Source organism: Lipotes vexillifer, unplaced genomic scaffold (assembly GCF_000442215.2).
Source record: "Lipotes vexillifer unplaced genomic scaffold, Lipotes_vexillifer_v1.1 scaffold1094, whole genome shotgun sequence".
NCBI lineage: Eukaryota > Metazoa > Chordata > Mammalia > Artiodactyla > Lipotidae > Lipotes > Lipotes vexillifer.
Genome location: NW_006792775.1, coordinates 4,522,998 through 4,536,494, shown reverse-complemented (window position 1 = coordinate 4,536,494; position 13,497 = coordinate 4,522,998). Strand labels below are relative to the sequence as shown.

The window sequence follows — 13,497 nt, the reverse complement described above, 5'->3', positions numbered from 1 at the left end:
GGGGGGACAGCCTTGCACAGAGGAGGGGAGCCTCACAGACAGGGCACAGCTGTGCATCCAGCCAGCAAGTGTCCGTCCACCTACCGGCCCTGGGGAAACCTTGCAGCTTGGGAGGGTCTGACCCTGCTGGGTCCCGACGAGCCCCTGGTCCCTGTACTGAGTGGAGGTGGACCCTGCGATCCCCAGCCTGTGTCCCCACCTCGGGCCTGTTGTGGGTGAGAGGGGTGCCCTGCACGGGGCTGGCTGTGCTGTGTGGCACGGAGGGGACCCTCACGTGCCCCGTGTGACCTTCACTTCCAGTATCGCTCCATCAACCACCGCGTGGACGCCAGGTCTCTGTGGCTGTACCGATGGTACTACTCCAGCACGAGCCAGTGGTGAGAGTGCACGTGCGCGCGCGGCAGGGCTCCCGCAGCCGGGCCTGGGGAGGGGGCTGGTCTCAGGGGTCAGGCAGGCTCCCCTCCCCGCTGTCTCCCCTCCTTATCGGAGCAGAGCCCGGCCCCTCTGTGGTGAGGGTTCCTTTCCAGAGCCTTCCGGCCAGCCACGGCAATTGAGTTGTGCGCCGATACGTGTTATCTGACCACACACACGAGTGGCCACGGAGCAGGAAGTGTGGGCTCCGGCCTTTGGACCCGTGGAGTGTGCCCTGCTGCCTTCCAGGCGTCCCGCCTGCTCATCTGCTTTTTTGGCCCCCGAGTGTGGCTGGTTCTTGCCTTTTGACCAGTTTCGGTCCCTTTTCCAGGATTCTGAGCTTCACCACTTTCTTGATCCTGGCTTTGGCTTTTATTGAGACCCCCTCCTCACTCACCAGCACCTCTGATGTGCGCTACCGCCCGGCCCCCTGGGAGCCGCCCTGCGGCCTGACTGAGGGCGTCGAGGCACTCTGCCTGCTGGTCTTCGCGGCCGACGTCTCCGTGAAGGTGAGGGGGCTGCACAGGTGCTGAGGTTGGGACCCGCGCCCTCCCGGTCCGGCTGCTGCTTCCTGGGTTTATTTTTTGCGCTCCTGGAGCAAGCTGCCTGTCCCACTGTGCACTTCGACCCACGGAGCAGAGGCCTAGGCTGCCTCCTGGACGGCTCTCCCCGCTCCCAGACCACCGATGGGGGATGGCTGAGCCATCGGGGGTGCAGTGCCTTGCGGGACCCCGGGAGAGAGTGGCCGAGGGTCCAGCAGTGCCTCTGTGGGGAGGGGCCCCCGCTGAACAAGAGGGGACTGGGCATCTCTCCATGGCCTACGCTCTACCCCGACAGAGGAGAAGCCCGTAGGGGAGGGGCTGCTGTCCCGCCCCCGGCCGTGTGCAGCTCTGGCTTCGTGACCCAGGCCCTTCTAGAAGCTGGAGGTGGGCCCTGCCTTGCTTGCGTGAGCTGAGCTGTGTCAGGGTTTCAGTTCCGTTGCTCCAGCCCCGGCCCACGTGCACGTCCACACCCTGCCTGCAGGGCACCCTCTTGCAGGGTGGTTTGGCCTCTGTGGCCTGACCCCGAGGGACGTGGGTGAGTGTTGATGCATGTGTGTGTGACTGAGGGCCCAGGCAGTTTCTTATTTCTTCTTTTTTAGCCTATAATGTGGTTAGGAGGTCTGGGGGTTTTTGAACTGGAACTGAAACTGGTTAGAAGTTCTCATTAGCCTGTTTGGAATGGTTGGTCCATTTGGGAAGTCTCAAAAGGTGAGAGAGAGCACGTGTTTCATATGCAAGCTGTGACCTCCAGCGGGGGTCAGTGATGGGAAAGGGCAGTTAGGTGCGCTGAACAGGTGACGAACTCCCACCTTCCCAAGGCACATCCCCTGCGCATCTGGTCAGATTCCTAGTCTTTTCTGGAACGATTCCTAGGCACAAGCTACAGTGGTGGTTGGGTAGGCGGGACAGGTAGGACGTTACCCGTGAGGACATGGGTGCAGCCGGTCAGTGCGGAGCCCGGGGTCACGGGCTGCCCGGGGTCACCAGCAGGCTGGGCGAGGACCGTGGGCCTTCTGACCGTTGCTCAGCTTCTTGCTGTGAGTCCTGCGGGGACCGTGATGCTCGCTGAGGCTGCCTAGCCTCACCCGCGTGCATCACAGGCCTCAGACCAGCTGCCCGGCCAGGGTCTGTGTGGTCGCCCCCCGGCTCAGCCGCGTCCCTCTTGCAGAGCTACCTGGTTGGGTGGGCCCAGTTTCGGAAGAACCCCTGGCTGCTGGCCTACCTCGTGGTGCTGCTCGTGTCTCTCCTGGACTGGACCGTGTCGCTGAGCCTCATTTGTCAGGAGGTAGGTGGCGAGGCGACTCTGAGGGGGGCGGCGGGGAGCTCTGGGGGTTGGGGGGACGCAGCTGCCCAGGGGAACGGTGGGCGGGAGTCCCGAGGCCCTGCATCCGTCCGGCCCACCTGCCCGGCTCTGCCCGCCCTCCAGAGCACGTCAGTCACCCACGGGCCAGGGAGCTTTGTCCGCCTCTTGCAGATGAAGACACTGAGGCCTAGGGGAGGCGCAGGGCCCTGGGGGTGAGTTCTGGTGTTCCCGCCCTGCCTCAGCCGAGCTGGCAGCCCCCAGCCTTGCTGATGACAGCATCTCTGTTCCCCCCGAACGCCCAGAAGCATCGCCCTGTGATTTGATAGAGCAGAGCTGGGAGCAGTTGGTTTGGGGACATCCTGAGCCATCCTGACCCATCAGGGCTGGTCGGGGACACAGAAGCCCATCAGGTGCTTTAGTCGAGAGAATTTAACATCGGGCCTCAGACAGGGGATGAGTAAGCAAGAAATCGAGAGGGGGGCCCGGGAAACACAGACCTGCAGGCAGCAACCCCCCTGCCCCCCTAACCTGGGGCTAGGGCAGGAAAGGAAGGAGATTGGGGTTATGGAACCTGGAAGCTCAGGGGAGGGGCTCCGAGAGCTGGGACCCTGCCCTCTGGGGACGGGGTGCTGGCTCCTCCAGGAGGTGTGACCACGATGCTGGTTCTGGGGGTGCTGGAGGAGGGGGACGCTGGACGCCCTGGGTGCTGCTGGCGGGAGCAGCAAGATGACGGGAGCCAGCGGGTCCCCAGCCGGTGCCTCCTGCCTCCTTCCCACTAGGCAGGGGTGGCCGATGAAGGAGAGGTGTCAGTGGCGGGTCCTGGCCCAGCTCACAGCCGGGCCGCAGGGTGGGTGGAGGGCGCAGTGCCCCCTGCAGCCCCCATGCCTCCGCCGTGGCCCTGTAGGAGCGCAACAGCACATGCTTCTCCATGAGAAGGTGCTGCCGTCTTCGTACCAAGGAGGAGGCCCTCACCCGCCCCCAGAAAGGGGACAGACACCAGCCTAACCACCGCCGGCCCTACCTCTGAGTGACCATCTCATGTCACCTGAGCATTTGTCACTTTAAGGCTGGATTGTGAACCTCAGCACCACCAAGGGGCCTTGCGTGAGATTAGGAAGAGGGGGAGGGGAAAGGGGGCCATTGCTGTATACAAACCTGTGTCTGTGTAACTGGCCATGAAGACCCGCAGGCCTTGTGTGGTTAGTGGCCCAGGAGCCCAGCTGCCCCCTGCTCCAGCCCCACATGCCTTGGGTCCCCTTGTACGGGGACCCAGGCTTTCCTTCCCGAGGGGCCTGGGTCCTCGGTGGTCCTGGCTTTTTATTACTGGAGTTTGGTGATAATTTTTCATGTTGGACGCAGACCTCCCTGCCCCTCTGGGCAGCAACATCCCAATCTGTCCTTGGTAATTGGAGCTTTTTTGCCCACATTGGCCCCCAGCCCTCTTTTCACGAACAGCTGTGGTCCAGCCCAGTACCAGGGCCCAGCGTGCGGCCCTGGTACAAGCATCTTGGGAGCAGATGCTTCCGGACCAGCAGGGCCCGGGGTTGTGGGGTGGGGAGTGGAGGTGTTGCTGCTCGCATTTTGTCCTAGTGCTCAGAGTCTCTGCTGGTTTTCCTACCCCACGAGGGGCTGTCCCTCTCACCCCCCCGCCCCGCCTCAGGGCCACCAGGCCCTCCCACAGGCCAGCTGCTTTGGGGTAGGGCCATGGTAAGGCCGGTGGGAGCTGTGGGCTGTGCCCGGGTTGGATGCAGCATTGGTCCTGAGGCTCAGACGGTGGTCCTGGGAGAGGCATGGAGGGCAGGGCAGGCAGAGCCCATAACCCCCGCCTGCATGTCCGCTGAGGACAGCTGAGGGCCTTGCTTGGGGAGGGGCTGGTGGGTCCCCATGGGGGCCGCCTGGGGGCCGGCTCTGGGCTCTGCTTCTGGCAGGGTGGGCCCCCAGTAGTGGCCTGGGTGTGTGTGGGGGTCCATGTCGTTGGCGCCGGGCGTCACCCCCGTCCCTGCTCTGTGGCCACTTTGCCTGTGGCCTGTGGAGATCGGTGCGGGGTGGCCAGGGGAGAGGCTGAGGACGTCCACAGATGTGTCATCTGTCCAGAGAGCCTCCTCCTGCTGCCTCGTGGTGGGGGCACTCTCTGCCCACCCACACGTGTCCTCTCGGACGGTCTTGTCCCCAGACGCCCAGGCTGTCCTTTCCATGGCCCTGACCCCCTGGGAGTCATTACCTTTCTGGTCCGTACAGGGTGGACCCTGCCCTCTGTAAAGTCCCCGCTGTGGGACTGTCGCTAAGGGACTTGCCCGTAGAGGTTGTAACGCCACACGCGTCCACTTCTGGCTGGGACTGGCCCATCACCCAGAACTGTGCACACCAAGCCCAAGGTGCTTCTCCGTGGCCAGCTGGCTGGTCTTCAAGAGCTCCCCCGGCCTTGGGGCCTGCAGGAGGACCGGGGCCTCTGACCTGCTCCAGTCTGGTCTTTCCTGTCCTTTTGCACCTGGTGGAGTCCTGCTTCCCCAGCCTGGTGGCTGGAGGGTCAGGTCACATGGTCTACTGGTCAGCTGATAGGCTGTACTCATGACTGCCGTGGCTGTTTCTCATAAGAGACTAGTTCTCTGCAGATTAGTTGGTAGCTTCTTTCTAAAGGCTCAGAGGCCTAGGCTGTGATTCTCAGTGTGATTTAAGCCTCGCCAGGGGCTTAGCTGGCTCTGGGCCGGCTCTCCTTGCAGGCCGGTCACGTGGGAACGTCTTCCCACCCTTCACATGTGTTCCCTGCATCCGTGGCAGTGATGTGGCCCCAGCCGTCGGGAAGGCCTTCGGTGGGTTGGGTTGGGCGGGGTGATTGCGTCTGGAAGAAGCCGTGCTTTGGTCTGTGTCTGACTACAGGCGAGGGCCCAGCACCCGGGGAGTGGATGCGGCTGGACCTCTAGCTCCTGCTCGGCCTGGGGGACGGGCTAAAAGACTCCTGATATGGGCCCCGAGACTGGAGCTTTCGCCCAGGGGCAGCGAGCGTGTGGGTGAGCTGGGGCCCTGGTCCCTCAGCCTGGGAGTGGGGCAGACCCCTGAGCCTCGCCCGTTCACCGCTGTTTCCCTCTCCTTCTCAGTCCTGTCGGCAGCCGGGGCCCCTTCTGAGGGCGAGTGCAGCCTGGGGAGGCCGAGTGAGTCCTTGGGACGCTCACGCTGCAGACATTTGAGGGCCTACTGTGCGCTGCTGCTGGCGGGCCTCATTCTGTTGTGAGAGGGGCTGACGGTACCAGGAAGCACCAGATGTGTGCGGGGGCGGGGGAAAAAAAAATCGAGGCAAGTGGCTAGAAGGAAGGTCGCCAATGCAGTGCTGGAGGTGGCACTGATGGCCGGATGGAAGGTCCCAGTGCGAGCAGCCCGCTGAGCTTGTGTGGGGGTGTGTGGTGTGTGTGGGGGGGGATGGCGGTGCCGAGCGCGGAGGCCAGTGGGCCAGTGGGACGGGGAGGGGTGGGTGGGTGCCCTGGGCCTCCAGGCAGCCCCGGAGGGCTGGGCCGGGAGGCGACTCCATCAGCCTTTCGTTTCTGAGAGAAGACCTCCATTAGGATGCGTCTGGAGTTGAGAGCTTGGGTTGGAGATTGAACGCGTTGTGACCCTTAAAATCCCAAGGACGGACATGTTCCCTGAGGTGTGAGGCCAGAGGGTGGGGAGGAGGGGCCTCAGGGCGTCCAGCGCATGGTCGGGCACAGAGGAGGCGGGCCGGGCTGCAGGGCGGGGCAGCTGCCAATCCTGGCAGGAAGATGGGAGGTGACCTTGGGCTCAGAGGCCTGGTGGTCACCGCAGGTGGGTCCCCTGCCCTTGGACAGGAGGACAGATTGGCTGGGGCGGGAGTGGGAAACGGGTGAACAAAGGGGCGAGTGTCGTTTTTGTTGCGAGTGGCAGGTTGTGGAAACACGTGGTGTTTGTGTCCACGTGGGGGAGGGAGGAAGGGCCCCTGAGGGGAGCCTCTGAGGGGCCGGGGTCCTGAGCACGGGAGGAGGGCTGTTTGGCTGTGACAGGAGGGAGGAGTGTGTGTGTTCACGTGTGCGTGTGAGTGGAGGTGTGGGGTTCCTGCTCCGTTTCTGTGCACCTGTGCTGGAGGCTGAGGCCCGGAGCCGAGCAGAGGGGCTGGGGGCTGCGGAGAGGAGGCCTGAGGAGTGCCCAGAGGGCAGGACAGCCGGCTTCACAGACAAGTGCAGGGCGCCCAGCTGCGGCCAGAGCAGGAGTGGGGTGCTGGAGAGGCACGCTGGTCGCCCCCCTTCCCCGGTGCTGGCAGGTCTGGGGGCTGGGGTTCCGAGCTGGGCCCCGGGAGGGAGCGGGGAGGGTGTTGAGCCTGCGGGGTCAAGGCCGGGCACGCTGGGAGCCCACAGACAGCCGGGGCCGGGGCCGTCCTCGTGCAGCGCGTCCTCGTGCAGCGCGTCCTCGTGCAGAGCGTCCTCGTGCAGCGCGTCCTCGTGCAGCGCGTCCTCGTGCAGAGCGTCCTCGTGCAGCGCGTCCTCGTGCAGCGCGTCCTCGTGCAGAGCGTCCTCGTGCAGCGCGTCCTCGTGCAGAGCGTCCTCGTGCAGCGCGTCCTCGTGCAGAGCGTCGGGCCCCTGGGCCCGCGTGCCGTCTGCCGGCCTGCAGTGGCTGTGCTCAGGGCCCCGGGTCCTGGCCTCTTGCAGCCCGTGCGGGTGCGCCGGCTCCTGCGCCCCTTCTTCCTGATGCAGAGCTCCTCCATGATGAAGAAGACGCTCAAGTGCATCAGGTGGTCGCTGCCAGAGATGGCCAGGTGGGCGCTGGTGCCAGGGGGCTGGCAGAGCGGGGCGGGGGCTCCCCTCCCCTGATCTCGGGAGGCCGGTGGGTGGGCGTTTGGGGGGCTCTGTCTCACACTCAGGGCGGCCCCCTAAATGGCCTTGCTTCGGAACAAAGGGGCGAGTGTCGTTTTTGTTGCGAGTGGCAGGTTGTGGAAACACGTGGTGTTTGTGTCCACGTGGGGGAGGGAGGAAGGGCCCCTGAGGGGAGCCTCTGAGGGGCCGGGGTCCTGAGCACGGGAGGAGGGCTGTTTGGCTGTGACAGGAGGGAGGAGTGTGTGTGTTCACGTGTGCGTGTGAGTGGAGGTGTGGGGTTCCTGCTCCGTTTCTGTGCACCTGTGCTGGAGGCTGAGGCCCGGAGCCGAGCAGAGGGGCTGGGGGCTGCGGAGAGGAGGCCTGAGGAGTGCCCAGAGGGCAGGACAGCCGGCTTCACAGACAAGTGCAGGGCGCCCAGCTGCGGCCAGAGCAGGAGTGGGGTGCTGGAGAGGCACGCTGGTCGCCCCCCTTCCCCGGTGCTGGCAGGTCTGGGGGCTGGGGTTCCGAGCTGGGCCCCGGGAGGGAGCGGGGAGGGTGTTGAGCCTGCGGGGTCAAGGCCGGGCACGCTGGGAGCCCACAGACAGCCGGGGCCGGGGCCGTCCTCGTGCAGCGCGTCCTCGTGCAGCGCGTCCTCGTGCAGAGCGTCCTCGTGCAGCGCGTCCTCGTGCAGCGCGTCCTCGTGCAGAGCGTCCTCGTGCAGCGCGTCCTCGTGCAGCGCGTCCTCGTGCAGAGCGTCCTCGTGCAGCGCGTCCTCGTGCAGAGCGTCCTCGTGCAGCGCGTCCTCGTGCAGAGCGTCGGGCCCCTGGGCCCGCGTGCCGTCTGCCGGCCTGCAGTGGCTGTGCTCAGGGCCCCGGGTCCTGGCCTCTTGCAGCCCGTGCGGGTGCGCCGGCTCCTGCGCCCCTTCTTCCTGATGCAGAGCTCCTCCATGATGAAGAAGACGCTCAAGTGCATCAGGTGGTCGCTGCCAGAGATGGCCAGGTGGGCGCTGGTGCCAGGGGGCTGGCAGAGCGGGGCGGGGGCTCCCCTCCCCTGATCTCGGGAGGCCGGTGGGTGGGCGTTTGGGGGGCTCTGTCTCACACTCAGGGCGGCCCCCTAAATGGCCTTGCTTCGAGCCCCGCCCCCTGCTCTGTCCTGCGGGCCCTTCCCACCTTGGCTCTGACCCCTCCCCTCCCCGCCATCCCCCACCCCACTCCCATGACTCTCGTGGACGACCCTCCCCGTCAGGCCCGGGTTAATGGAAGTGGCCTTTCCCCTCTGAGAGTCCGGGGGTCCTGGGACACTCCCCCGGGGTTGCGCTTTTCCCCTGAGCAGGACCCCTGCGCGGGAGGGCGGCAGGTCTGGGGCGGAGGAGGGACCTGGCCCAGGGCCTCGGCTGCGGGGAGCTCCCTGCACGGCCGGGTCGGCTATCCCGGAGCCCGCCTGCCCAGTGCTGAGTGCCGCTCTCGCCCCAGCGTTGGGCTGCTGCTGGCCGCCCACCTGGGCCTCTTCACCGTGCTGGCGATGCTGCTGCTTCCCTGCGAGAAGGTACTGTGCTCTCTGCGCTCTGCCCTGTTCCCAGCGGGCAGGCTCCCTGCAGGGTGATGGACAGCGCCGCCCCTAGTTAATCCGCCAGGTAGTTCTCGGGCTGGCAGAGATGGGGACCAGGTTAGGCTGCCCGCCCAGCTCGTCACCAGGAGGTCAGTAGTGGCCCACCTGGAGCCCAGGCATCTTTCTTCAAGCGGCTACATCTCCAGGGTGTCTGGCCCGGGCCTCCTGGGCTCTGGCTACTCGACTCTGCCTGGCTGCCTCTTCGTCCCCTTCCCAAGTGCCCCCTCTCCTGGGCCGGTTGCTGACCCGCCTTCTCCGTACCTCACTTAGATGGAGGCCCCTCAGACTAGCCATCAGGATGGCCCCTCTCACCGCCCCTGCCCGCCTCTCCAGAGGGCACCTCCCACCACTTGCTCCCCTCCCCGCGTGGGCCCCCTTCCCTCCCAGCCCCTCACTGCTGCCCGGCCCCCGGCAGCTTGTTGCTGTGCGGAGGTGTCACCCGTGGGGCCTGCCTTGCATCTGCCGTCCCGTGTTCTTTCCTGGTGTCCTGGCCGGGGTCACCGTCCTCCTCAGGGCGGGGCTGTCGTGCGCCTCTGTCCTGGGATCCTGCCCGGTGCTTGGCCAGGGCTGGTCTGCAGTGAGTTCGTGGCAACACTTGGGGGTTGTGGCCGTGCTGCCCGTGATGGAAGACGAAGACCATCCCTCAGACCCCCGGGGAGGAGTTCCGCTTCGCGCATGCATGTGTGTGTGTGCGTATGTGTGTCTCTGTATGTCTCTGTGTGTGCGTGTCTGGGTGTCGGGGGCACCTAGGCTGTGAAGTGTGGGACTGGCTAACAGACTCTCAGGCCCCGCGTGTCTGTCCAGTGACCCTGCTGTTCGCGGAGCCCAGGACAGGGAGGGTGGGTGCACTGGGCGCGGGCGGCTGGGGTGGGCCTCTGACCTGAGAACGCTGAGGGTTCCAGGGTGTCTGCTGGAGGGCTGGCCCTTGGGCGGCAGCTGGGAAAGCGGCTTTGCAGGGCTCCCCAAGTGATCAGGTGGTTTTGTGTGTCTGGGCGCCACGCCTTCCACCCACACTGGGTGGAAGGCACACGGCATGGCGTGTGGAGAGTCTGGCTGAGAGCGGGCTGGCTGGCCCCCGCATGGGCCCTCTCTGTGTCTAGGCTGTGATGCTCTCTGCCAGGCTGGCCGAGTGGCTGGTGTCCGTGTGGGTGTGTGGCATCCCCGGACGCTGGCCCTCGGGCCCGGAGGTCCTGCGTTAGGTCCTGTCCGGCCTCAAGCTCGGAGCCCGCTGGGAGGTGATGGGGAGGTGCGGGTCCGGGGCTGCTGAGCCTCGGTGGGTGGTCCTGGCTTGCTGGGTCCCGGGCCTGGGCTTTGGTGGCCTAAGGCCCGGGTGGCACCTCAGCGCTGCCACGTCCGTTCGCAGGACGACAGGCGGGACAGGCAGCGGCTGACCTACTTCCGCAACCTGCCCGAGGCTCTGACCTCCCTCCTGGTGTTGCTCACCACCGCCAACAGCCCTGATGGTGCGTGACCAGGAGGGTGGGGCGGGGCTAGGGGCCCTGTTGGGCGGGGCGGGGCAGGGGGCGGAGTCAGCACTGAGCCCGAGAGCCCAGCTCAGGGGGTGGGAGCCCCTAAGGTCTTTTTGTCGAGAGCTGGGGAACCCAAGTGTGATGCTGGAGCCTCCCTCCTACCTTCCTTTCCTTCTTGATTTTCTTTTTCTCTTTTTCTAGTTTCCCTTCTCTCTCCGGCTTTTTCCCGTTTTCTTCCCTTTTCTTCCCAATTTTCCTTCTCTGTTCCATTCTCCTCTTCCCCTTGTTGTCTGCGTTCTGAGAAGCTAGAGGTGGACGGTGTTCTTTGTGTGGTGATGGATCAAGCTGTGCTCAGCGGGGCCCTTGGTGGTCTCTTGGCAGCCCAGCCGTGGGGTGAGGCTTGGCCGCACCGCGTGTGAGAGGCCCTGGGGTCTCCGGTGGCTGTGACGCTCACTGTGTCAGGGTTGCTGATGGGGCCTCTGTTCGCTCGGGCCGGGGATGTGGCCAGGATGGGGTGGTCACGGTCCTCTGGGGCTCAGCTGTGGCCTGGCCGCCCTGGCTGAGGCCTTTCATCTTGGGCTCGGATGGTCACTGACCATAGAGACCCTCCCGGGAGGGTAGCCACTGGCTTTCATACCTGAGCACCGTCCCCACGTGTCCTGTGAGTCCTCGAGTCACCCAAGGGAGAGCTGAACTTTCAGTCTGGGAGGCGTGGTCATGGGGAAGCCTAGAGGATGAGCATCTTCGAAAGGTAGTGAGTTCCCTGTCCCCGTGGGTGTGCAAGCAGAGGCGTGAGGAGCAGAGTTGGACAAGAAGACCTCCCAGCTCTCCTAACACAGGGCCCTCATTTCTGTTGAGAAGGCAGTGGTGTGAGACAATGAAGGGAATCAGACTGGACACTGGATCTGTGGGTGTGTTTTATTTCCTTTAATTTCTTTCAGTGATGATTCCTGCCTATTCCAAGAACCGGCTCTACGCCATCTTTTTCATAGCCTTCACCCTGATAGGTGAGTCTGGGCAGGTCTGCAGGGTCACGTGGGGCAGACAAGATCCCGAAAACTCGGGGCTGGGTGTGCTCCCCAGACCCCACAACTTCCCCTCAGTGGACCCCCGACCCTGTGACCGCACCTCGGCGGGACCTCCCCAGTCCTGTAACTTCATCTCTCTGTGGCCCGTCCGTGGTTTTCATTCTGTGACCACTGGTGACTTGTCCTCAGTGCCCCTGCTGGGCAGGCCAGGTGGCACCCCCGTCCGCAGACGAGGCCCCCAGGACCCAGGCCCTGTCTCTGCCCATCTGGGCCTTTCTCGCTGCTCACCTTCTTGCTATGCCCGTGTCGACCCTCTGGGCCCCCAGCGCTGGTGGTCCTTCCAGACTCTGCCCCTGCCCATGTGCTCCCCACTCACCATGGCCTCTTCCTCTCCAAGGGAGCTTGTTTTTGATGAACCTGCTGACGGCCGTCATCTACAACCAGTTCCGGGGCTACCTGATGGTGAGCTGAGCTGCCCGCCCTGCCCGGCTGTGAGCGGAGCTGTCCCTGGAGGCCTGGTGGGAAGCTGGGCAGCGGGGGGCTGGGGGGACAGGGTCCGCAGTGGCCTCGGCACTGCCCCGGCTCCCTCTTGTGGGTGAGGGGGACTGGGCCCATCCTCCCTCCCTGCCCTCCAGGAGGTGCTGTCCCCAGCACCACCCTGGGGTCCCTCCCCTGCCCCACCTCCTCTAGAGGGAGCTGCAGTCTTCTTGCAGTGACCCCCAAACCCACCTTGCAGGGGGGCCAGGGACCCCAAATCTGCCGAGAAGAAACGCATACCTTAGTGAATTACACAGCGAGTGGCTATCGGCAGGACCAGCCCTTGTTGTCGGGGACTGTCCCCCTGATGCCCTCGGGGCAAGGAGCTGCTCCCCAGGCTGCCAGGGGGGGGGGGGGCTGCCCGGGGACAAGGGGCTGGGCGGCTGGGGAGAGGGCTGAGCCGAGCCCCTCAGAGCCATACTCTTTGCAGAAGTCTCTGCAGACCTCACTGTTGCGGAGGTGCCTGGGCATCCGGGCTGCCTACAAGGTCCTCTCGTCCATGACGGCAGAGGGAGAAGCCCACCCCGAGGGGTGAGTGTGGGGCTCCAGCCCTCTTCCCCTGGGGCTGCTCTGGGAGGGGGTGTTCACGGGGGGGGGGGGTTTCCTGAGCACCCACTCTGTGCCGAGCTCGCTGCTGGCAGCAGGTTGCAAGGCTCCTTTGGGATCACGAAGACGTCCATGGGCTCTAGGGTTTCTTTCCATGGTCCTTGCGTCAGAGTTAACTCGTGTGTTCTTGTGACCCGCTGGAGATCCCTGGCTGGTGAGGGGCCGTGTACTCTGACCTGTCCCCCGCCAGGGGCACCCTTCCCACACCCTGGTGCTGTGACTCGTGTGTTGGGACCAGAGGGGCCCTGGGACACACATCGACTCTGCCGCCTGGCTTGGAGGCCGTGTCACTGGGGAAGCTTCAGTGCCCCCTGCTCGTTAGCCACGGGGCCCGTCAGACTGCACCCCTTTCCCAGCTTCAGCTGCTCCTCTCTAAGGTGGAAGATGAGGTCTCGGGGTTTGGACACAGGAGGACCATGAGGCGCTCCTTCTTGGAGGCCCTGTCATCCCCCGGGGCTGCTCAGGCCAGAGGTTGGGGCGCCCGAGGGTGCTGAGCTGGCTGGGCTCACGGTGGGGCATTTTCCCCACAGAGTCGGGGTGAAGCCCCAGGACTTCCTGCAGGTGCTTCAGAAGGTCCAGCTGGACCGTGACCACAAACAGGCCATCGCGGAGGTACCGGACCCCGCCCCCCGTCTTCCCCTGCCAGTGCCTCTGGGCCCCGGGCGTCATGTGGGTGTCATTTCGGATCAGCCGGGCTGGCCCAGTCCGGGTGGGGCCAGGGGCAGCTCCCCGCTCCTGCCCTCAGCCCAGCTGCTCCGTTGACCTGTGCTTTCCTGCTTTGCAGAAGCTGCGTTCCCGCAGTGGGGACCTGCTGTCAGCTGACAAGTTTCAGAAGCTCTTCGATGAGTTTGACAGAAGGGTGATTAAAGAGGTAACGGGCCAGACTGGAGTCACCTGCCCAGTGCCAGGGCCACCCGGGGTTGGGGGAAGTCCTCGGTGTCTGTTGGCATTGACCATCTGGGTCACGCTTAGTGACCATCGCCGGGACTCGCCTTTGCGGGGATTCTGGTCCTTGGGATGGTACATGGGAACAGAGGTGGGGTGGCTCTTGGGGAGGTTTTGTTGACCTCGTGAAATTCACAGGCCACAGGGACTGTTGTCTTGACCCAGAGGAACTTTCCAAACAGTTTTCTCCGTCTCCGTGATAGACTTTTATCCTCTTCCCACGTGTCCTAACCTGGGAGGTTCCTGAGTTTG

General features: G+C 64.9%; 1 protein-coding gene across 1 annotated transcript in view; it reads left to right on the top strand.

The window, feature by feature from the left end:
* Nucleotides 1–13,497, top strand: part of TPCN2 (two pore segment channel 2) — a 32,199-nt gene that overhangs the window by 5,248 nt on the left and 13,454 nt on the right. The window contains exons 3-13 of the mRNA XM_007465973.1: nt 301–377; nt 743–920; nt 2,122–2,238; nt 6,909–7,015; nt 8,525–8,597; nt 10,003–10,123; nt 11,071–11,136; nt 11,555–11,619; nt 12,125–12,225; nt 12,831–12,912; nt 13,085–13,171. Coding sequence (XP_007466035.1) covers nt 301–377; nt 743–920; nt 2,122–2,238; nt 6,909–7,015; nt 8,525–8,597; nt 10,003–10,123; nt 11,071–11,136; nt 11,555–11,619; nt 12,125–12,225; nt 12,831–12,912; nt 13,085–13,171 — 1,074 coding nt within the window. The remainder of the gene's footprint in view (nt 1–300; nt 378–742; nt 921–2,121; nt 2,239–6,908; nt 7,016–8,524; nt 8,598–10,002; nt 10,124–11,070; nt 11,137–11,554; nt 11,620–12,124; nt 12,226–12,830; nt 12,913–13,084; nt 13,172–13,497) is intronic.